Genomic DNA, 20,705 nt, shown 5'->3' on the forward strand with positions numbered 1-20,705 from the left:
CCCCCCCCCATCGCGAGGAGAAGTGCGGATTGGTGGGTTGTGATAAGCCCATGGCGGCTAGAAAGGCGCCTATGTACTGTGAAGGAGGGGGGGCACTACAACCCGTCACACGCCAACCAGGCGGCCCGCACAACGAATCCTGGTCCATTCCTGAGCATGAGGGAATGATCAAAGCCACGAAGAACAGTGCGTTGTTGACGATGAATTTTCGCAAATCGAGTGCATCGACGTGGTCACTGCTGCTGCGCCTGTGCTGATCCTGCGACGTGAGAAGCGTACAGTTGGGTGAGGATGCAAGTCATTAGCAACTGTGCCGCATTCTTGCATCGACAAGCCAACTCCATGCCGCGGCCCCGAGATCCCTGTCCCGAGTTCATTCTGATTACTGTCTTCCTGGTGGAGCCTCAATACTTGTCAGCCACGATAACTAAAAGAGATTGACGTCCGATATTGGAATGGTTAAGCGAAGAGTGTGAAGAAATTGCGCCCCGGCCCGTTACCTAGGCAAACAATGGCTGGATAAAGATCGTGCGTTCAGCCTCCTCGGAACGGACACAGACAACCTTTGGGTGCCAACAACTTTATGGGGCGCGCGGTTTGAGCGCAACGATGTTTCGTCGGTGTAAGCCACAATGCGCCAAAGGCTTTATGCAACAGAGGAGGTCGGGTGGAATCCTAAGACTCCTACGCCTTACCGATGATCGCAACGGTCCGCTGTGCTGCGCAGTAGAGCGTTTGGGTAGTATCCGTATTTGGTCGATGGTAGATTCTGAGCATGTTGGTGGTGATCTCACGAGATTGGCTTTTGAAGAACGTCAAGGTAGAACGTGGTGACGCCAACCGGCAATACACGGTCCGCAGCCTCTACCATACTTAGGCATTACCTACGCGCCAATTCGCAGCGGCGCCGTACACGCGCAAGACCTGGAGCAAAACGTGGGTCGTAGGCCCCTTCTCCGAATCAAGGTGACGGCATTTGCTTACCCCACATTCCGGAATACCGTATGCAGGATGGCGCCAATGTCATCCGAGGTCGAGCTGCGATGCAGGTATGGCATCGTGAAATGCCATGCTGTCTACATCTTCTTCCCGAAGAGTAACCGGAAAGCCCAGACAGCCATCGTTGGATGTTTGGTAGTGATAAAGAACTTGACAGTCATATCAGTTGACGGGTACAATTGGTCTTCTCGCGAACCTCGCGCGTATCCCCGCGCTTCTCCAGACAACCGATCAGCGAAACAGTAGCCCACTCACACCATGGTGATTTCAACAGCAATTCGCATAGCGCCTTCGAGGGCAGCACGCGCACTCAATCTCCTTCGTACTGTACAATATACGCATCCTCCGTCATGTCCCTGCCATTCGAATCCCAACTACCACCAATCGCCAGCTACCGTTCAGCAAGCACGGCGACATCTCGCAACGCCCCTCGATCAATTCCAGCAGAAAGAATATGCTTTCGAGATGGCAGCATCCAGCATACGATTTGGGCCCGGATGTACAAAGGAAGTGGGTATGGACTTCAAGAATATGGGAAGCAAGCGTGTCATGGTCGTCACAGACCCCAACGTACGGAAACTAGATGCCATGAAGCAGGTCATCGAAGGTCTGGAGAGGGAGGGTGTAACATATGAGATCTTCGACAAGGTCAGGGTTGAGCCAAAGGACCATAGCATAAAAGAGGCGATCGACTTTGCGAAGCCGTGGAAACCAGATGCATACTTGGCTGTTGGTGGTGGCAGTGTTATTGACACTGCCAAGTTGATGAACCTGTACACCACATTCCCCGAGGCAGACTTCCTGGACTTTGTCAACGCCCCACTCGGCAAGGGAATGCCTATTCCATCGAAGCTTTTCCCACTCATTGCTGTGCCAACAACAGCAGGAACTGGATCTGAGACTACCGGTACAGCCATCTTCGATCTGGTCTCCAAGCGCGCGAAGACGGGTATCGCTCACCGCAACTTGAAGCCTACGCTGGGCATAGTTGATCCATTGAACACACGTACCATGCCCTCTGCGGTCCACGCCTCTTCAGGTCTTGACGTACTTTGCCACTCTCTTGAATCATGGACTGCGATACCGTACTATGAGCGTACTCCGCGACCTACCAACCCCATCAATCGTCCGGCCTACCAAGGCGCGAATCCAATTTCCGACATCTTCTCTCTCAAGGCTTTGAAGGACACAGTCAAGTACCTACCTCGCGCAGTCAAAGACCCTGATGATCATGAGGCGCAATCCCAGATGTTGCTAGCTGCAACACTCGCTGGTGTTGGTTTCGGCAATGCAGGTGTGCATCTCTGCCACGGCATGTCCTACCCTATCTCAGGGCAAAATCCGGGATACAAGCATGCTGGCTATGATGTTGATCACACCATCATCCCGCATGGTGTTAGTGTTGCAGTAACTGCACCAGCAGTATTCAAGTTCACTGGCGCATCGAACCCGGAGAGACATCTGGCCGCTGCCGAGGCATTCGGTGTGGATATCTCGAATGTCAAGGCAGAGAGTGCGGGAGAGGTGTTGGGCGAGGCGCTAGCAGAATTCTTGATCAAACTCGGTGATCAACCACGCGGTCTAAAGGCGCTTGGCTTCGGAAAAGAGCATTTGGACCAGTTGGTTGAGGGCACAATTCCCCAGGCGAGAGTACTGATGTTAGCACCCAGCTTAGAGATGCAGAACGTTGATGCCGAGAGGGAGCAGTTACGGGGTTTGTTCGAGGATGCTATGGAGTACTGATCGTAGCCACGGTGACTCTGTGTCGCATACAGGGGACGTTGGCGATGTTTGAATCTGGATGCCGAGGTTTGGACGAAGACGTGAATGCATATGCAGTTGCATGACTGTAGAAAGTTTTACAGAATTCAAAATATGACGTGTCTCTGTTACATCACAGTGTTGTTCGCCATGTTGAGCTGAAACTATCTTTGAACATCCTGTACTTGAAGGCATGACAAATATTTGCTCCACAAGCCACGGGAAAGTCGACAGGGGTTCCTGTTAACCTTGGAAGTTCCATAGCTTGGGATCCAAACACCAGGCTACTTGTCTATTGCAAGTTAATCGGTATCAGGTGGCATGTTGATGGGGCTCCTCGGTGCTACTGTGGGGTTACCCATGCGCTGTGGAGGCCATGACAATCTTCTCGCTTTGGCGCAATACGATGGAGCCACGATACGTCAACGACGCTGAATGAAACCTCCTGAAGGGAGCATCTCCCGCGATCTCCCCTGGGATCGTGGCGCAGCCCGTCAAATGTCATTTCCTAGTGCAGATCGCGCTCACAACTGGAAGAGGCGCTCCCAATGTTGACGTCATGGGTCCAGCCAGACCTCTACGATGCCCTGCTTCTCTAGGATGGATGCATGTCGATCTAGATTCACACTCGGAGCTTAAATCAAACTTAAACCCCCTCCCTGGACCCTGATTTTACCCTGCAAAATAGTTTCTACCTACTACTCTAGTAGTCATCTTTGTCCCTCTCTTGCATTACAACTGGACGGGCTCATTTCCGAAATAACGCGAACCCCGCCTTCAACCAACCAAATATCGCTAGCCGCGTCGGTCGAGCTCCATAACAACACCGTTCCTCTATATACGTGCGAAGACACGTTCCACAACCTCACCTTAATTACTGAGTATCGTTACACACCTACAATATGTCTGCGCCTACCTCTGCTACGAGTGAGATGCCCACGCGCAGTCTCACAAACCGATCTGCCGACGAAGATGCCATTCCAGGAGAGGATACCTCAGAGGTGAGCAGTCTAAAGCCCGATAGAAGGAATTGAACCTGACATGTCCCAGGTCACGAAGCTCTTTGCAGAGCGATTGCAAGCTTGGAAACACGCCGTTGCGTACCTCGAAGACTACGTTACCGCAACAGAGAAGACGAACCACGCACACGGCAAGGAGTATGAGCGAGTCTTGAAGGTTGGTGTAATTCACGCGATGGTGATTCTATTGCTGACGTTCGAAAGACGGTCAAGGATCCCCTGAAAGAGGGCCACCACTTCGACCAGTCGCTCGGCGGTGTTGCGGGCATGTTCGAGAACATCAGGTCCAACACCCAGGTATGCCATCTTTCCACTCAAGAACCCGATGACTCTTCTAACCATGTCAGGGTATCTCCAACCAACACTACGAGACTGCGAAGCAGCTGAAAGGCGCCGTTCTCCCCATCTTCGACCGCCTGCACACCGAGATCAAGAACAAGAGCAAGGAGCTCACAAAGGGAGCCGGCAAGGGCAGTAAGGCTGTCGACAAGGCTCGCCAGCACACCCAGAAGCACATTGAGCTTCTTGGTCAGCACACCGCAGTCTTCGACTCCCACAGCGGCAACATGAAGGCTACCGACGACCCCTACATTCTCCAACGCGGAGTTAACCACCGTCTGCACAAGCAAGTGCAGGAGGAGAACAACAACCGCCAGGACCTGATTAGTGTGCAGAACTCGTTCGCGCAATTCGAAGCCCACATCATCCAAACAATCCAGCATGGAATGGGCCAGTTCCTGCAGGTCGTCAACACCCAAGCCGAGCACACCAAGGCTGCATACTCCGACATGGTCGGCACATCCCAGCGCATCCCTCTCGACTTCGAGTGGAACGGCTTTATCCAGCGCAACAACACCGTCCTGATCGACCCTTCAGCTCCGGCCCGCAATGTCTCTGACATTAGCTTCCCCAACCAAAACCACCGCTCCACCCAGCCACTCATATCTGGCTCTCTCGAAAAGAAGGGCAAGATCATGCGCTCCTACGACACAAACTACTATGTCGTTACTCCCTCCAAGTTCCTTCACGAGTTCAAGACAGACGACGACTTCGCTAAGGACCCAGTCCCCGAACTGTCTCTCTACATCCCCGACTGCGTCATCGGTGCTGTCAACGGTCAGAAGTTCAACGTCAAGGGCAAGGACGTGTCCAAGGGCAAGATTGGTGGTGCTTTCTCCATGACACACGAGTTCGCATTCAAGGCACACACTCCACAAGCTGCAGAACAATGGTGGGACGTTATCCGCCAGGCAGCCGGTAAGGTGACCAACGAGGCACCGTCCAGCGTACCTACCAGCCCCGTCTCCGGAGATACCAGCCCTCAGAATATGTTCCCTGAAGAGAAGACGCAACCCGCTCCTATCCAAACCCAGGGTCTAGAGAAGACTGGTACTAACGTCACCGACCACGCTAGTGCGCCAGGCTCCGCTGTGCCAGGAAGTGCGACTACGGCGCCCTCTAGTGCTGTCCCAGGCGAGCCAGGAAAATACTAGTGGAACAGTCTCATGATTGCTACTTGTACATCTGAGGAAGAGGAGGTCGAAATGGAGGAAGTTGCATATTGAGTATCGCGGCTTGTTGAACATATACACATACCCCTTTGCTGTTGAATAGTACTAATACATTCTAATGCTTTTGAAGCTCTTTTCGTGCCGTCGTGCCTTTCTGCCTGAGGTTATAAGCTTTTACTTGTTGAGACTGTACTTCTCATTGTGTTTCTCTTGTGGTCATGCTAGATGATCAATCCCACATCTGCCGTACATTCAAGTTGACCCGTTTATTCCGCATCCACCCTCTCCACTCCTCATACAGCGAGGTTTGTCCATCTGTCCTTGCAGGCCAATCTATTAAGTACTCAGGACACGTGCCCCCCACTATCTGCGGAACACCATGCCATGCAAACCTCGACTCTCCACTCATATATACTGCGCTTCCTGATCTCAACCTCAGCGTAACGATCTTTTCCTCGCTGCCTTCTTCTTTCTCCTTCCCCTCCTCTCCCTTTTTCGGTACTGAAGTTCCAAGAACGAAGATGGCATCACATCCCAAACTCACGCTAACCAAACCCGTCCCACTGCTTTCAGCAACATCTCTATGCACACTCAGCGTATCGCCTGGTGAGTAGAGATTTACAATCGCGGCTTCAGCTTTCGTAGACGTAAATAGAGACTCTAAAAGCTTCTTTGTATCTGAAGGGAAAGCTGGAGGTGCGGTGGTGGGGTAGCGTTTCGCAGTCCAATCATACTGGCCGCCCAGAGTCGTCCATCGTAGTTTCTTGTTGAGAAGTTGTGGGATAGATAGAGGCTTGTGAACTGTGGGGTCAAGGGGATGGGCGATGGGTGTGGGGCAAGTAGGAGGGATAGAGAAGAAGGATGACTGGGAGGATGGATACGCCAACTTGTAGTGGGTATGGATGTTTGTGAGATGAGAGGGATTAGAGAGATCGCGGTGGAGAAGGTGGGATAGCAGTGTGGATTGGACGGATGGGGGTAGGAGTGAGGGGATGATGTGGAGGCCTACTTACCTGTTACTACGAAACATGGATGGGAAACCAAAACAGAACAAGACCAAAGTAACATTTACGAAAGTGAATCTCAAAGTCTCCTACCTGGCATGTCTTCGTGTTCGTATACCGGTATCGATCTTGGTATATCCGTGTCTTGAAGTTCTACCCCATCTTCACCGGCGAACGCCTGGAAAATAGCGGTCAAGTCTTCTGCGGTGTATTCTCTGACAACGCGCACTCGGCCACTTGATGACGCGGAGGCGTCGCTCGATAGATCAATGATGTCCCCATCTAGATCCAAGTCGTTCAATTTCATCTTTTGATACTTCTTGTAGACATTGCGTATGCTGTCTGGAGGGCGTTCATGAGGATCCAAGTGATGCATTTTGGGTGAAGCCTTTCCAGTAGCAGTCTCAGGAAACCGATTGCATATGCCAAGATGATTGCCGGGCAGCGCAAGCGTTCGGTAGTAGAGGTGTAGGGATGTTTGAGAATTGTGCCAGCAGGCGTTGACTAAGCTCGCGTTTTGTGGCTGACGGGTGCGCGTTGCCCGATGCGTCAAGGGTGTTTACATCTCGAATTTCCTAACATCGACACCCTCGTTCCCTGATCCCCGCCGCACCTTCGTCCTTACCCGCACTTACTAACCACAGGTACACTTGAGCTTGCTAGAGAGGCATCCGACCATCTTCGCCTCCACTCGCTATCTTTTGATCTCGCTGCGAAACAGCGCCCCTGCGATCTAGCTAAACACGCTTGACCGCCTGTCTCTCGTCTGAAGCATTCGCAGTCCATAACCGCTTACAATGGAGAACTACCAGAAGCTGGAAAAGGTCGGAGAGGGTATGACATTCCCCATGAAATCTTCTTTCATCACGCGCCCTTACTCACGTCAAACCAGGAACTTACGGAGTTGTCTACAAGGCGCGCGACCTCACCACCAAAGACCAACGCATCGTCGCTCTCAAGAAGATCCGTCTCGAAGCCGAAGATGAAGGCGTCCCGTCAACCGCCATCCGTGAGATCTCCCTTCTCAAGGAGATGAACGACCCGAACATTGTCCGCCTCCTCAACATCGTACACGCCGACGGACACAAGCTATACCTCGTCTTTGAGTTCCTTGATCTGGATCTGAAGAAGTACATGGAAGCGCTACCAGTGAGCCAGGGTGGACGAGGCAAGGCGCTGCCAGAGGGCTCTGGTCTGGCGGGTCAGGCTCTGAGCATGGACGACAAGATGGTGAAGAAGTTCATGATGCAGCTGTGTCAGGGTGTGCGGTATTGCCATGCTCATCGCGTGCTGCATCGCGATCTTAAGCCCCAGAACTTGCTCATCGACAAGGACTGTAATCTCAAATTGGCTGATTTCGGTCTGGCTCGCGCATTCGGTGTCCCGCTGCGAACATACACACACGAGGTATGGATATGAAATTTTTGAACGTTTTGAGATGCTTTCTAACACAAAATAGGTCGTCACGCTATGGTACCGCTCTCCAGAGATTCTGCTCGGTGGTCGTCAATACTCTACTGGTGTTGACATGTGGTCTGTGGGATGCATCTTCGCTGAGATGTGCACGCGCAAGCCCTTGTTCCCTGGTGATTCGGAGATCGACGAGATCTTCAAGATCTTCCGGTATGCAAACTCAACTCACACATTCTATTTCAGATGCTAATCGTGTCTAGTATCCTCGGCACCCCCAACGAACAAGACTGGCCCGGCGTTACCTCGTTCCCCGATTTCAAGCCCTCGTTCCCCAAGTGGGGTCGGACGGACGTCGCGAACATTGTCACCAACCTCGACGAAGTTGGTCTTGACCTCCTCGATGCACTGCTCGTATACGACCCCGCTGGTCGCATTTCAGCAAAGCAGACGGTCATCCACCCGTACTTTGGCGGTATGAATGGTGATACACGACACGAATACAGCAATGGCTACCACTAGGCTGTCCCAAGGGGACGCTACGACTGTTACGCATTTGGTGGCTGCATGATTGGTGAGCAACACGAGACGTTAGTGTCTACATGAGATTTCCCGCTTTGTTCTGGATACAAGGATTAGGGCTGTACCCCATCGGACAGCAAGCGGCGTTCCGGTCAGGATATGTTACAAAGTGCATACATGCAATACTACATACAACCACACCAAGCTGCTTCAATTTTTGCATAGTGTTGTGCTCAACACCTGACTCGCGATCATGTCTTTGGTGTTGCGAAATGACGTAGCGCGACATGCCCCACCTCAGCCCTACGGGACCCGTGTTGAATGCAGGGACGCGTCCACGTACCACATGTGCAGGTCCCTGACTTTACGGTCTCCTCACCACACTTGCTTTCTAGTTACTCAGCATAATGACTTCTGCCACCCCGAAATTGCTTCCCGTATCTACAGGCCCACGGCTTATCGTTTACCACCAGACTTACCACGACTCCAACGACAACTACCACTCGCTGCTTCCGCTGCTCACCAACAACACCGGTATTACGCATGTGATTATTGCGGCTATCCACCTCAACGACGGCGTGGGAAACATAACGCTGAACGACCACCGCCCTGATGACAAGAGGTACGACCAGCTATGGGGCGAAGTGAATTGGCTACAAGGTAGCGGGGTCAAGGTGCTGGGTATGCTGGGAGGAGCAGCAAAGGGCAGCTTCGAGAAGCTTAGTGGAGAGGAAGAGAATGTACGACACAACACCTGCGAACCCATATCATGCTACAGTACATGGATGCTAACGAAGGTATCAGTTCGAAGCATACTACTCGCCCCTCCGCGACCTGATACGCCGTTACTCCCTCTCAGGCCTTGACCTCGACGTCGAAGAAGAAACCACCTTATCCACCATCACGCGCCTTATATCCCGCCTGCGCACCGACTTCGGTCCCGAGTTCGTCATAACTCTAGCTCCCGTGGCCACGGCCCTTATTCCCGACCCCAACGTCCCCGCGCACCTTCGCCCTCCCCGCCCCATGCTCGCATCGGGACCGAGCCCCAATCCTCTACACCCCACTTTACCGCACCTTAGCGGGTTCAGCTATCCAGAGCTGGAGTGCAGTGTTTTTGGTAAAGAGATCAGTTGGTATAACACACAGTTTTATTGTGGCTGGGGCGATGCAGGAAGGACAGAGTGGTACGATGCAATCGTAGCGGCGGGCTGGAAGCCAGAAAAGGTGGTTCTGGGTGTTGTCACAAATCCTGGGAATGGGGCTGGACACGTGAATATACAGAAACTAGCAGATAATTGCAAGAAGTTACGGCAAAAGTACGGGAATACTGGCAAAGGCTTTGGGGGTGTAATGGGATGGGAGTACTTTAATGCTGGAGATTGCGAGGAAGATCTTGTTCACGTTTCGAGTCTGGAACTGGATAACGATACCGTGCAGGCTGGATGGGTCAAGGCGCTGGGCAGGGTGTTGCGCACAGAAGAAGAAAACAACACAGGGCAAAGACCATTGCAAGGTGTCACAGCTGATCAGATCCGCAGCATGGTGAGTAACCTTCCTACTGCCAGAGCAGCTTGGCCAGACGAAGAGATAGGCAAATTGGTGGTGTTGGGGTTCTCGCGTCAAGAGGCTATTGCAGCATTGAATGCTACAGATGGAAACACAGAGATGGCAGCGGGGTTCTTGTTTGAACATTACCCGAGTTAGTTGGTGAAGGGAACATAGGATTCGTGTTGGGGGTATAGTGCATAGATACATGGAGATGTTGTAATGAATGATGGTTTTGGTGGTGCGATGTGTGATAGAGTAAATGTTCTTGTGATGCTAGGCAACCAACCCCCACGCCCTGGCGTCCTACTCAGACGGGATAAGTTACCATGTCAATCCGCAGGACCTTACGCCGATCGCAAGTGGCAGTTTATTCCATCGTTCGCAGGGCGAGACTATGTGGTTAGTTAGGCCTCAGTACGGTACAAAGCCCCTGCATAAACCACGCATAGTCGATACATCTGGTACCCTAATACGGGATACGGACAAAACGAACCGAAAGATCTGTATCAAACCCGACTCAGGTCAGACTACGCGTTCTAGAAGGACTTATTGGCGGGGTCATTGGGTGAAGATGCGGATGCTCTGCCAAATCAAGGTTAGTCTACAGACATGGATATCTTCCGGCCATCTGCCCGATTATCCCGGTGTTTTACCGATATCCGCCGTTTACGGAGGCTTGTAGCTTAGGACCTAAGAGGTGGAGAAACTACAGTAGTCTGCGCGTGATCATCATGTTATTCATTCAATTGAGGTATACAGAAGACACGATGGATGTCGCACGGAGATTCCCTGCATGTAAGGCATGAGTCAGGCTCAGTCAAGGTCACTTGCAAAACAAATTCTAGGTGACACATGCAGATGCAGATGCAGCAAGGGTAGTTTGAACACAATGACGATAGTTTGGTATTAAGCTACCAGTAATGACAACTATGCGCGTGGGGTATTGCTTCCTCTATCCTGATATCCGCCTAACCTAATCCAACCATGAGTGGTGAAGCCAAAGAAATGTCTATATCTATATCTATACAATGTCGAAAGAAAGAAAATGCACCAATGCTATCGTGATAACCATGATCGTGACCATGAGTCTAGAAAATAAAAAGAGTAGAGCAGAAGGACAACCCCCTCAACGAGCTTCAGAGATGTTCGTCGCTGACAACGTCTCTGTTCTTAGTGGAGAACGCTCCCGTATCTTCACTGGCTTTGGAACTTGCAAAAGCCCGTTTTTGCTGTTCCTCTTACAGCGACTTCGTGATGCCGAAGTTGGAGACAGGAATCTCGACGGACTTGTCGCTGATGGCGAGGTACGGGGTATATGTAGCGAACCGTTTGACGACGATGACGACGAAGCGGGGGTTGTTGGTGTGAGTGGAGTAGTGGATCGACTGCTACACAGCGAACCGGGTATTAAATCATGTTCCTCAAACTGAACCATGAAGACAACATAGAAATGGTGAAGAAGTCTGCAACAAGATGGAAGAGTATGTTACCTTCCATCATCGCTAGTCCTGATGGGGCTCCCATCCCTGGGACTCTGCCTCCTGCTGTTCATCTGTGTATTGCGATAGGTCTCCTCGTTCAGCGTATCCAGACTTCTTGCCGGACTAGGCGTCGTACCTCTACTACCACGACTCCTGGACGGAGAGCTAGGCCTTGAGGTAGCAATCTCGTAGCTCGGCAGATCCATGTCCATGCCGCCAGGGGTCCTGGAACCAGCAGGCGTACGCACAGCCGTGTTGTAGCTGGGAGTGCGGGCCAGAGCGTCCATATCGTAGTTCGATGGCGGGAGGTCGAAGTAAGCCTGCTCGCTGTCGTGTGCTGGTGTACTATCGCCAGACGAGTGTTGACGAGTAGGCTGGAAGCGATTGGGGCGGTCGCTGTGATCCATGCTAAGGTTTGCGAGGCGGTGTTGCAGAGCTGCTGCTGATGCGCCGCCACCAGGTTGGTGGAGGGCTGCATCCAGAGATGTGAGATTCTCAGATGAGCCGCGGCGACTTTGCGCATAAAAGGGTGTGTTGGCGCCACTGTTCATCATGCTGTGCATCCCACCAGGGGTCATGAAGCCGGATGGATCAATGTCGTTGTATAGAGAATCCAGTTGATGCAGGCCATATGTAGGAGGCGCATTCTGGTTGACCTCGTCCTGTATCGCTTGCTGGTTCAGGAGAGCCTGGTCAACTATCACACTCTGGTCTTCGTTCGGAGGCAGATTCGGGGAAATGAAGAGGTGCACATGGTTCTTGACCAGCAGTTGACTAGTGTGACCTTCTGGGTTCTTGAGGTTCACGTATAACCGCAGCTTGTGCGTTAGCCGTATGTTCTCGGTGTCCACTGATTGCCGGCAGTTCTTGAGCGATTTTGGCAGATCGAGAGTCATGGAGAAGCGATGCGATTCGTCAAATAGCGCATCTGTGTCTTCTGTTCCGTCTGGGACCCTGCGCGCCGAGTTCTCTGGCATATCGCCTTCGGTCACCGCAACTTGCATGTCGTTCTGGTGACTTATCCGGCGACCAGCGTAGTCGGCAAATAATTGCCGTGACTCTATCAGCTCCATCTTGATTGTTGAGATCTCCACACCCTTGCGCAGGGGAATCAACACGAAATCAGCCGTTATGGACGTTCCGACAATGTAGTTCTTCTGTGGAACAGTAATCTTGTATGCCAATTTGTTGGCCCAGATATCCTCGTTGATTTGCTCCATGGGCATGGATTCGAGCATGTCGCGTCCGAGCGTGCGTATGACGCGGATGTGCGCCGTAGCATTGAGCTGCTTGCTCATGTACCCTCTATCCACGTGGGCCTTTAGGCTGTAAACCACCCAGTTTGTCGGTAGACCCTCAACGCTCTGGTCGAGGTTGGCAGGCATCTTGAACTTGAAATCCCACTCATGGTATCCAGCATTGAGTTTGTGCGCTTTGGTCTTGCTGCCGATGTCGACGGGAAATAGATGGAGTTCTTCGACGAGGAAGTTGGTCTTTTGGGTGATAGGCTGCGGGCTTACGGTGTTGGTCAAATGCCATCTGTTTGCAGAGAATTAGCATGCGATCGTGCAAAGGGCGTTCGTCTTCAGAAGTTGCACACAAAACCGAAGCCCACCCAAGGTACGCTATCATCAGTCTTAAGCCTTCGCAAGCAAAACACCTAACGAATACCTTCCGGGCGGTCTTTGGTATTTGGTGGTATAATTCATAAAAGCGATCCTGTTCGTAGAAAGGGGTGTTACCGTACGAGACTTTGCGGGTGCCTGTGAGTGTGATTCGCAAGCTCCTCACTGACATGGACTCTGGGTTGTTCAGAACCAGCTTTCCCCTCAACTCCGTCTCATGCGACTCGGAAGACTCTCCATAGAAGACAACGAAAGGCGACTCAGGCCTGAGAAATTGTTAATTTTCGCCATGGTGGGGTTGGACAGTAGGTAGAGCGTACTTGATCTCGAGGGTAGGCGCGGCGTTTCTGCCGAATACCCCGACACCTGGGCGAGGCATGATGTAACGAGGGTCAAGTTGGAAAATTACAAGAGAAACACAACCAGCATAACACTCTTCGAGTCGAAAAAGCGGAAGGCCAGCAGATAAGTATCAGCTGGGTCTAGTCGCAGGCTGACGTAAGGATGGGTAACAATTGGTAGGGGCAGCTCGTATGGTATGCGAATGTGAGCAAGCTGGATTGGGGCTGAGAAGAAGCGTGGGTGGGAAGTAGGGTTTAAAGTAGGTGTAGGACTTGTGTCATTCGACGGAAGGAACACCCGTCAAGGATATGCAGAGTAAGGTAAGGGCTTTGCTCAGCGCGGCCGCGTGTTGGAACCGCGTTAGATATACCAGAAAGCGTGGGATATGCGGGCAAGGGCGGCCTGCCTGCCCAAGCAGCTGCACCCTGATGAGCTCATGGGCATAAGTGGAGACGGCCTGTAGCTGCTCGCATCATTGTCTCTAGTTTAGCGCGCTTCTCTCACTTGTCTTAGAATTTTCTGGCGGCGATTAGGCGTCGCATTGGCACAGCAGGGGGCGTCAAAGAAGGTGTTCCGATAAGCCTCCCGCGAACGGCGGCGATAGCAACGCAAGCCTCTTTTCGATCGATGCGAGTAACCTTCAGAGGGGTTGCGCGCTCTCTGGGGATCATTCGGCGCAGAACTCGGACATGTTGTACAGCCCGCTCAGCAACCCAACGCCTACTGCATGTGCTACAAGGGAGGAGTCATGGAGACGTATCCAGTGTTTTGCTTGCGGCTCTCCCGAAGATCTGTGGTACCGCCAGGGCTTCTAGGGTTTCTATGTTAGCGATTGCGCCACACATGGAATGGCCGCCGCCATCTTGCATCGGCCAACCTGCAAGGGAAATTTCGAAACGATGGTGAGCTGCGATGCACCTCGCCGGTTGCACGTCAAAATGTCCATCGTCAACCAGTCCAAACTGCTCGAACCAACGTGGCCTGACACGGAAGCATTAGGGCTGTACATGTGAGAGCGTTGCGTGTCGTTGGTGAGGGGTTTCACTATCAAAGTTTGCTATGCTATCAACGCTTGCACAATCTTCCTGCAGCCTTCACATGTCACGCTGACTTCATCTCAACACAATGACTGTCCGGTCACGCCGTCACCGTTTTACCGCCACGATGAAACCGGCACCAGCCTCTCCAACGACTTCTAACAAGCCCGCGATATGCACTCACTCTATACCTTAATCTCGGTCCGAGCGGGCACGGTCAGGAAAATCTGCGGCTAGACCTGCATTGCCGCAACTGTGGGTATCAGCAGAGCCTCATCAGAGCTACGTACACTGTACAGGCCCACAGTTGAGAGAAGCGATGCGGCTACCGCTACAAATTCCCGCACGCGCGCCGTGAGTATCCACTGACCTAGGAAGTCGTGGTCGTAAGAGACATGTTAGTTACCGGCCGGAAACACTGTCGCACTGTCGTGATTTTCACACCATGTTGCATGGTGGAGATAAGGAAACTTGATTTTGCAACGTTGTAACAATGGAGTACTGCTGTACCCGTGGTTCTAGAACAAGAGGCTCCTTCGCGCGCATGCACGTAAACGTGCATATTCCATAGGGCTGAACGTCTTGCACATGTCAGACATCGGAACATATCGGAGGTCAATCGCTCTGCTCCTAAACCAAGAGCACCTACCAAGACCTCCGATCCAACCATCACCACCATTGTCCAACTCAATCGTGCGACGACGTCTTACGCTGATCCGAATACCTCGTCCTAAGCATGGTTTCCGTTTGCGCTCGCAGACGTACTGCTGTCGTCATTCCCAGCGCCTTCTTTCGGTCGGTCCCAAGTCCTGATGTGGCCTGCAATTCAAACTGTCAGCGGTCCACTTCCTTATCTCTCATTTTTTGCCCATCGAGAACTCAACAAATGCGTGGGCGGATCCCTGGGTGGCACTAGACAAGACGGGTGTTCCTGCGCACGGCCACAGCGGCGCAGTAAAAGCCGCCCTTATCGCAGATCACATCGTTCTAAGGTACAACGTGCGCGTAACGGGTGGATATGAGGTGATTTAGACGAAAACTTTGCTGATGCCACTCACCGTTTTTACATGATGTTAGGATGCAGTCCTCTTCGAAGCCTAGCCAGCACAGTGGGTGCTCATGGACGGATTTTGCCTACGGGTAATGGCGATTAGAATTTTGATGTTGAGGTTTCAGACAAGAGGTACTTACCAGCACTGGAGGTAGCATGGCCGTGCGTGCCCGAGGCTCCACGGGATGCACTACTTCTTCTTCATCCAACATGCTGCCCGATGTAAGGTTAGAATTCGATCTCAGTCTATTGACCGAGCTTCCTGTCTGGGTGCGCTGCATCTTGAGGTTCGACGACGCGATACTACCACGCTGTCGCACAGATGCCTAAGTCAACGTCAGCCGCGACTTCTTTCGCATTCAAGAATTTGGACTCACGGCGCGCGGCCTGTGCAGCATGCCGACACTGAAGTCCCACAGCAGCAAGCGACAGTCCTCTCCTACACTGCCAATTCGGTAGTTGCGCTCGTCGCATCGCCATGGATCGAATTGCACTGCAGTCACCCATGAGTTGTGACCTTGGCAGCGTGCTACCAACATGCTGTCCTCTAGAGACCATATGGAGACGAGGTCATCCTGCCCTCCTGTGACGACATAGCGGCCGTCGGGCGACCAGCAGACGCACATCATGCCACCATAATAGCTCATGTAGTGGTGGAGCAGCTTCTCGCGAAGGAAATCCATAATTCTGAAGGACCCATCCTCGGACACAACAGCCAGATGACGTCGGTCGGGCGAGAACTCGAAAGCATTGACCTTGGACCTTGAGACTTGCCAGTAGGACACAGGGTTTGTTCTTTGGTTCTTAGAGTTGACAGACTTCTTGATGGTCAAAAGAGCTTTCAGTTTCTTCTCCCCATCAGTCAGTCCGTTCTCACTAGGCGATGTGATTTCCTCAGGCACGAACACAGCGTCCTCTTTTTCCTTGTCGTACACTACCAGGCTTCCATCCATATGCGCTGCTAGGAACAGGTTCTCGCTATTGGGTAACCACCGTATGTCCGAAACAGCTGTCGCGTTGATGACGCCGTTCTTGTTGATGCGCGCGTATTTTTGCGACATTGGCTCGTACCATATTATGTCGCCTGTTGAGAAACCCATGATGATGTCAAGATGATTTGGCCCTTTTGTGATCTGGTTTATGTCATGACACAGTGCATGCGCCTTGGTGAAGAGGATTTTGGTCATGTGCTCTTCCTTTGTAGGCGATGTCAAGTCCAGCCACTGGAATGCGCGATTGATGTTTGCGAAAGCGTACAGACCGTTGGGGTTGTGCTCTTGTAATCGCTTTGTCAGAGCCTCGTGCGGGATAACTCTGGATACGAAGGATGAATTGCTCTTAACAATATTGCTCTTCGGTTTCCGCCTCTTGGTAGGATCCTTGGAGTCCTTGCCATTGATCACCGTCAGCGCCGTATTGCCCTCTCCGAATACTGGTGTGTTCAGACCATCCAGCGGCGAGGATGCGATGCCATTAGCGCCATATGAACCAACATCGCTTGTTTGGCTGTTCGTTTCGTGCGGCGACTCCTGTATGCTTGGAGGAACTTGCGATCGGGTGCTCGTGCGCGTGCCGAATCTATAGAGCTGGGATTGCGAGGGTTGGCGGGGCGCAAGGGCAACCAGCGAAAGCTTGGTACCACATGTCGGCGGAGATATCGTGGTCGCAAGGGGGTTTGGGTTGTGAATGGGGGCCTCTGAAGGATGCGGCGGGGGCGTGGCTAGGTGGAGGTCGTCGCGCAGCACATAGGTACCTTTCATAGCGTTAGTGAAGACAGTGAGGACAGGGCTAGGGGCTCATGAATTACCTTCTCCCACGACGAGCTGATATTCAGGCCCGGTGGGATGGGTGATGCTGTTGTTGGTCTCGATAAGCTGGCCCGGCTGCGCGCCCGGGTAGCCTCCGACGGGATAGCGTGGTGGAGGAGGGAGGACGCTGTACACTGATCAGTCAAGCTTCACATGCGGGTGGTGGAGCATGATAGGGCTGCGATTGGTGGGCGACTGGCGGTCAGCACGTAGATAGGACAGGTACTCACAACATAGCTGCTGCAGTGTAATCGGTCGCGAGCTAACGGCTGTGAATCGGTGAATCGGATTGATCCGGGCTGGTGGAGTCCCTGGAGTGGTGCCTGGCTAGAGACGACAGGGTAGATTAAGACATTAGTACTGGCCGGGAGAGGCAGGATACGTCAATTTGAGCGCGCGGAGAAGGAAGCTTGTGGCCGCGGCAGTAGCTGGGTGCTGGGATGGAAGCGCGGGCCATGGAACCAGCGGGAGGGAACTGGGGAAGTGGAAAGCGGAGACGGACGCCTTACGGCTCCGTGCACAGGTCAAGAATGTTCAAAGTGGCAGCTTTCATCCCGTTGTTCGTTGGTGGAGATGCTTCGACATGGGTTCGGTCCATCTGCAGGGCCGCCTTCCAACGGTCGAGCAGGCATCGCACCTTCCCAGCGACCAATCTTGCGGGGCCCGCTGGCGGGGAAGCTGCGATCGTCTCCCACGTGTGCCAAGCCTTTTGACAGCACTGGAACCACTGGTGCATTGCTCTGACCACCGGAGCAATTGGATTGAGATGCACAACGTTCCACAATTCTAGACGACAGCCAGAGCCGAGTCTAGAGAGTCTCCCCTGCATCACCTCCCTCACAGCCACCAGTCCGCCTCACGATGCAATAACACGCGGCAGGGAAATGGCGACCGGTATGTGGAGTTCCCCTCCCGATTACACGTCTACGCCCACTAACACGCACAGTACGGATATGTCTTTGCGGCGACGATGGCGTCGGCAAGAGCTCCATCATCACGTCTCTCGTCAAGGATGTCTTCGTCACAGCCAAGATCCAACCCGTCCTACCACAGGTCACCCTACCGCCCACGCTCGGAACGCCTGACAATGTCACCACCACCATCGTCGATACTTCCGCCCTCCCCCACGAACGACACACTCTCCGTACAGAACTCCGAAAATCCAACGTAATCCTCCTTGTATACTCGGACCATTACAGCTATGAGAGGGTTGCCTTGTTTTGGATGCCCTACTTCCGCTCGCTGGGCGTCAACGTGCCAGTGGTGCTATGCGCGAACAAATCCGATATCGCTTCAAACGGCACGACGTCGCAAGTAGTGTCGGAGGAGATGCTGCCAGTCATGAACGAATTCAAGGAAATCGACTCCTGCATACGGACGAGCGCCAAGGACCACCACAACATCAACGAGGTCTTCTTCCTCTGCCAAAAGGCCGTCACCCACCCGATAGCACCCCTGTACGACTCCAAAGAGAATATACTGAAGCCGGCGGCTATCTCTGCATTACAGCGCGTCTTCCATCTATGCGACACAGACAAGGACGGATATTGGAACGACCAGGAGATACACGATTTTCAGATCAAATGCTTCGAGAAGCCACTGGGCGACGATGACCTGGCAAACATAAAGAGGTCGATGGAGCGGTTTGCTCCTGGTCTGACCGGCGAATATGGCATGGACGAGAAAGGCTTCCTGCTGTTGAACAAAATCTTTGCGGAGAAGGGTCGGCACGAAACCATCTGGATTATACTGAGGAAGTTCCACTACACTGATAGTCTCAGTCTCCAGGACACGTTCCTCCACCCCAAGTTTGATGTTCCTCAATTCTCATCGGCCGAGTTGAGCCCCGCTGGCTACCGCTTCTTTGTGGACCTATTTTTGAAGTTCGATATGGATAATGACGGAGGACTCAATGATAGAGAGCTTGCCAATCTGTTCGCACCCACCCCAGGCATGCCAACATCATGGGTAGACTCTGCATTCCCGTCGTGTACAGTGCGCAACGAAGCAGGGTACATCACGCTACAAGGTTGGCTCGCGCAGTGGAGCATGACTACTTTTGAAGAACCCAAAACGACTCTCGCGTACCTAGCATATCTCGGATTTGAAAGCGGCGAACGTGGGGGGACGACCAGCGCACTTAAAGTGACCAAAGCGAGGAAACGAAGGAAGAAGCCTGGACGAGTCGAACGTAACGTCTTCTTGTGTTACGTGCTTGGGTCGAGTGGGAGTGGAAAGAGCTCATTGCTGTCTGCTTTCCTTCAACGACCGTTCAGCCACACGTACCATCCCACCATAAAACCGCGCTCAGCTGTCAATAGCGTTGAACTCAAAGGTGGTAAACAATGCTATTTGATTCTAGAGGAGCTCGGCGAACTCGAACCCGCGATTCTAGAAAACCAGGCCAAGCTAGATGCGTGTGATTTGTTGTGCTACACATACGATTCGAGCGATCCCACTAGCTTTGCGCATATCGTCGAGTTGCGGAAAAAGTATCCTCACCTTGATCAACTACCAGCGGTATATACAGCCCTGAAGGCAGATCGGGACAAGACGATGCAGCGGTGCGAGCAACAGCCCGACGAATACACCAGCGCTCTGAGGATGGCGCCGCCTCTACACGTCAGCACGACGTGGAACAGTATCTCGGAGCTGTTCGTCCACGTAAGTACTACTCCCGTAAGTTTACCTCGCTGAGCTAACGTCGTATAGCTAGCCGAAAGCGCTACCTATCCATCGACGGCTTTTCCCAAACAGGAAGAAGACGAATATGACTATCTCAACCTTTACTTAGCGCTCGGTGCCGTTACCTGTGCAGTAGGTTGCGCCATGTTCGTCTGGAGACGCAGCAGCGCGTCCTCCTGAGGCTAGGGGCCAAGGCATGAATTTGAATTGTTTGCTTCTTGTATATACCATGGCAGCACACCACTTCTACCCCTAACTAGACTTGTCGCAATTCAAAAACACACCCTTCTCGGAAATGATGGCAATGCGATATTCACGATAATGGCGGAGGGTCAGCGCTTAAGCATGACATCACCTTGGCGTGCGGCGGCTGCGTTGTACAGCAGACAAGTCTCAGTGGCACGAGCGAATGAATAGACGCAGGGACATTTACCCCTGGCGCTACGGCCTGGCGGGTTAGGCGGCCATATGTGGATAGATGATATCGGTGAATTAGCATAGGATCACGATGGTGGGTAAGTAGTGTCGGAGGCGATGTGTATAGTGACAGCTCGCTTGACAATGGTGTGGGCTAGGAGCTCTCTGCTACAAGTTACATAGGCTGGTAGCCTGACAATACCCCGGGGATCTGCGAGTAGTCTGAGACGGCTATTATTGTCTGTCGCCACGCATGGTATCGCGGGTAGTTGCAACCTGGGCATTTGCTTGCCTGCTTGCTTGCCTGCCTGCCTGCTTGCTTACTTGCTGCAAGAAGCCTGAGGAAGCTGGTGTAGGGATTGTTTTTGTCGTAGAACGTTGAAACGGTCCATTCTTCTTTTTTGACCAGACCCTGATGTACATGTTCCCAACTCAACAGGGCGGGTTAAAGTGGCATGGTGGTCCAAGCAGTTTGGATGAGG

At 52.6% G+C, this 20,705-nt stretch overlaps 8 protein-coding genes across 8 annotated transcripts; 4 read left to right on the plus strand and 4 right to left on the minus strand.

Moving 5' to 3' along the window:
• The first annotated feature begins 910 nt into the window (after nt 1-910).
• On the plus strand, nt 911-2,922 carry CC77DRAFT_598375 (Dehydroquinate synthase-like protein). Its single transcript, XM_018532411.1, has one exon. The coding sequence runs from the start codon at nt 1,258-1,260 to the stop codon at nt 2,740-2,742; it is 1,485 nt and encodes a 494-aa protein (XP_018379085.1). The 5' UTR covers nt 911-1,257; the 3' UTR covers nt 2,743-2,922.
• A 264-nt stretch (nt 2,923-3,186) lies between these two features.
• Nucleotides 3,187-5,412, plus strand: CC77DRAFT_1055385 (hypothetical protein). The gene is made up of 4 exons (XM_018527834.1): nt 3,187-3,761; nt 3,811-3,936; nt 3,984-4,076; nt 4,127-5,412. Exons 1-4 carry the CDS (start codon nt 3,663-3,665, stop codon nt 5,270-5,272), a joined length of 1,464 nt encoding a protein of 487 aa, XP_018379086.1. The 5' UTR covers nt 3,187-3,662; the 3' UTR covers nt 5,273-5,412.
• CC77DRAFT_1100523 (hypothetical protein) lies at nt 5,411-6,670 on the minus strand (the record flags this gene model as incomplete). The annotated part of the gene is made up of 2 exons (XM_018530075.1): nt 5,411-6,295; nt 6,388-6,670. 2 exons carry the CDS (start codon nt 6,668-6,670, stop codon nt 5,520-5,522), a joined length of 1,059 nt encoding a protein of 352 aa, XP_018379087.1. The 3' UTR covers nt 5,411-5,519.
• Nucleotides 6,671-6,881: 211 nt separating this feature from the next.
• Nucleotides 6,882-10,025, plus strand: CC77DRAFT_1002686 (Pkinase-domain-containing protein). The gene is made up of 8 exons (XM_018523190.1): nt 6,882-7,128; nt 7,187-7,701; nt 7,754-7,917; nt 7,968-8,157; nt 8,227-8,278; nt 8,344-8,452; nt 8,630-8,966; nt 9,031-10,025. The coding sequence occupies exons 1-8, from the start codon at nt 7,092-7,094 to the stop codon at nt 9,931-9,933; spliced, it is 2,307 nt and encodes a 768-aa protein (XP_018379088.1). The 5' UTR covers nt 6,882-7,091; the 3' UTR covers nt 9,934-10,025.
• A 1,238-nt stretch (nt 10,026-11,263) lies between these two features.
• CC77DRAFT_950377 (carbon catabolite repression protein cred) lies at nt 11,264-13,262 on the minus strand (the record flags this gene model as incomplete). The annotated part of the gene is made up of 3 exons (XM_018535315.1): nt 11,264-12,797; nt 13,006-13,149; nt 13,204-13,262. The coding sequence occupies 3 exons, from the start codon at nt 13,260-13,262 to the stop codon at nt 11,264-11,266; spliced, it is 1,737 nt and encodes a 578-aa protein (XP_018379089.1).
• A 1,680-nt stretch (nt 13,263-14,942) lies between these two features.
• Nucleotides 14,943-15,638, minus strand: CC77DRAFT_1026402 (hypothetical protein). The gene has a single exon (XM_018526253.1). The coding sequence runs from the start codon at nt 15,592-15,594 to the stop codon at nt 15,397-15,399; it is 198 nt and encodes a 65-aa protein (XP_018379090.1). The 5' UTR covers nt 15,595-15,638; the 3' UTR covers nt 14,943-15,396.
• On the minus strand, nt 15,519-17,687 carry CC77DRAFT_1026404 (catabolite repression protein creC). The gene is made up of 3 exons (XM_018526254.1): nt 17,352-17,687; nt 17,121-17,248; nt 15,519-17,066 (listed from the first exon to the last, which is right to left on the minus strand). The coding sequence occupies exons 1-3, from the start codon at nt 17,354-17,356 to the stop codon at nt 15,673-15,675; spliced, it is 1,527 nt and encodes a 508-aa protein (XP_018379091.1). The 5' UTR covers nt 17,357-17,687; the 3' UTR covers nt 15,519-15,672.
• A 233-nt stretch (nt 17,688-17,920) lies between these two features.
• Nucleotides 17,921-20,222, plus strand: CC77DRAFT_598626 (mitochondrial Rho GTPase 1). The gene is made up of 3 exons (XM_018532413.1): nt 17,921-18,015; nt 18,068-19,785; nt 19,834-20,222. Exons 1-3 carry the CDS (start codon nt 18,006-18,008, stop codon nt 19,984-19,986), a joined length of 1,881 nt encoding a protein of 626 aa, XP_018379092.1. The 5' UTR covers nt 17,921-18,005; the 3' UTR covers nt 19,987-20,222.
• Nucleotides 20,223-20,705: the final 483 nt, after the last annotated feature.

The sequence above is a fragment of the Alternaria alternata genome (assembly GCF_001642055.1).
Source record: "Alternaria alternata strain SRC1lrK2f unplaced genomic scaffold CC77scaffold_39, whole genome shotgun sequence".
Lineage (NCBI taxonomy): Eukaryota > Fungi > Ascomycota > Dothideomycetes > Pleosporales > Pleosporaceae > Alternaria > Alternaria alternata.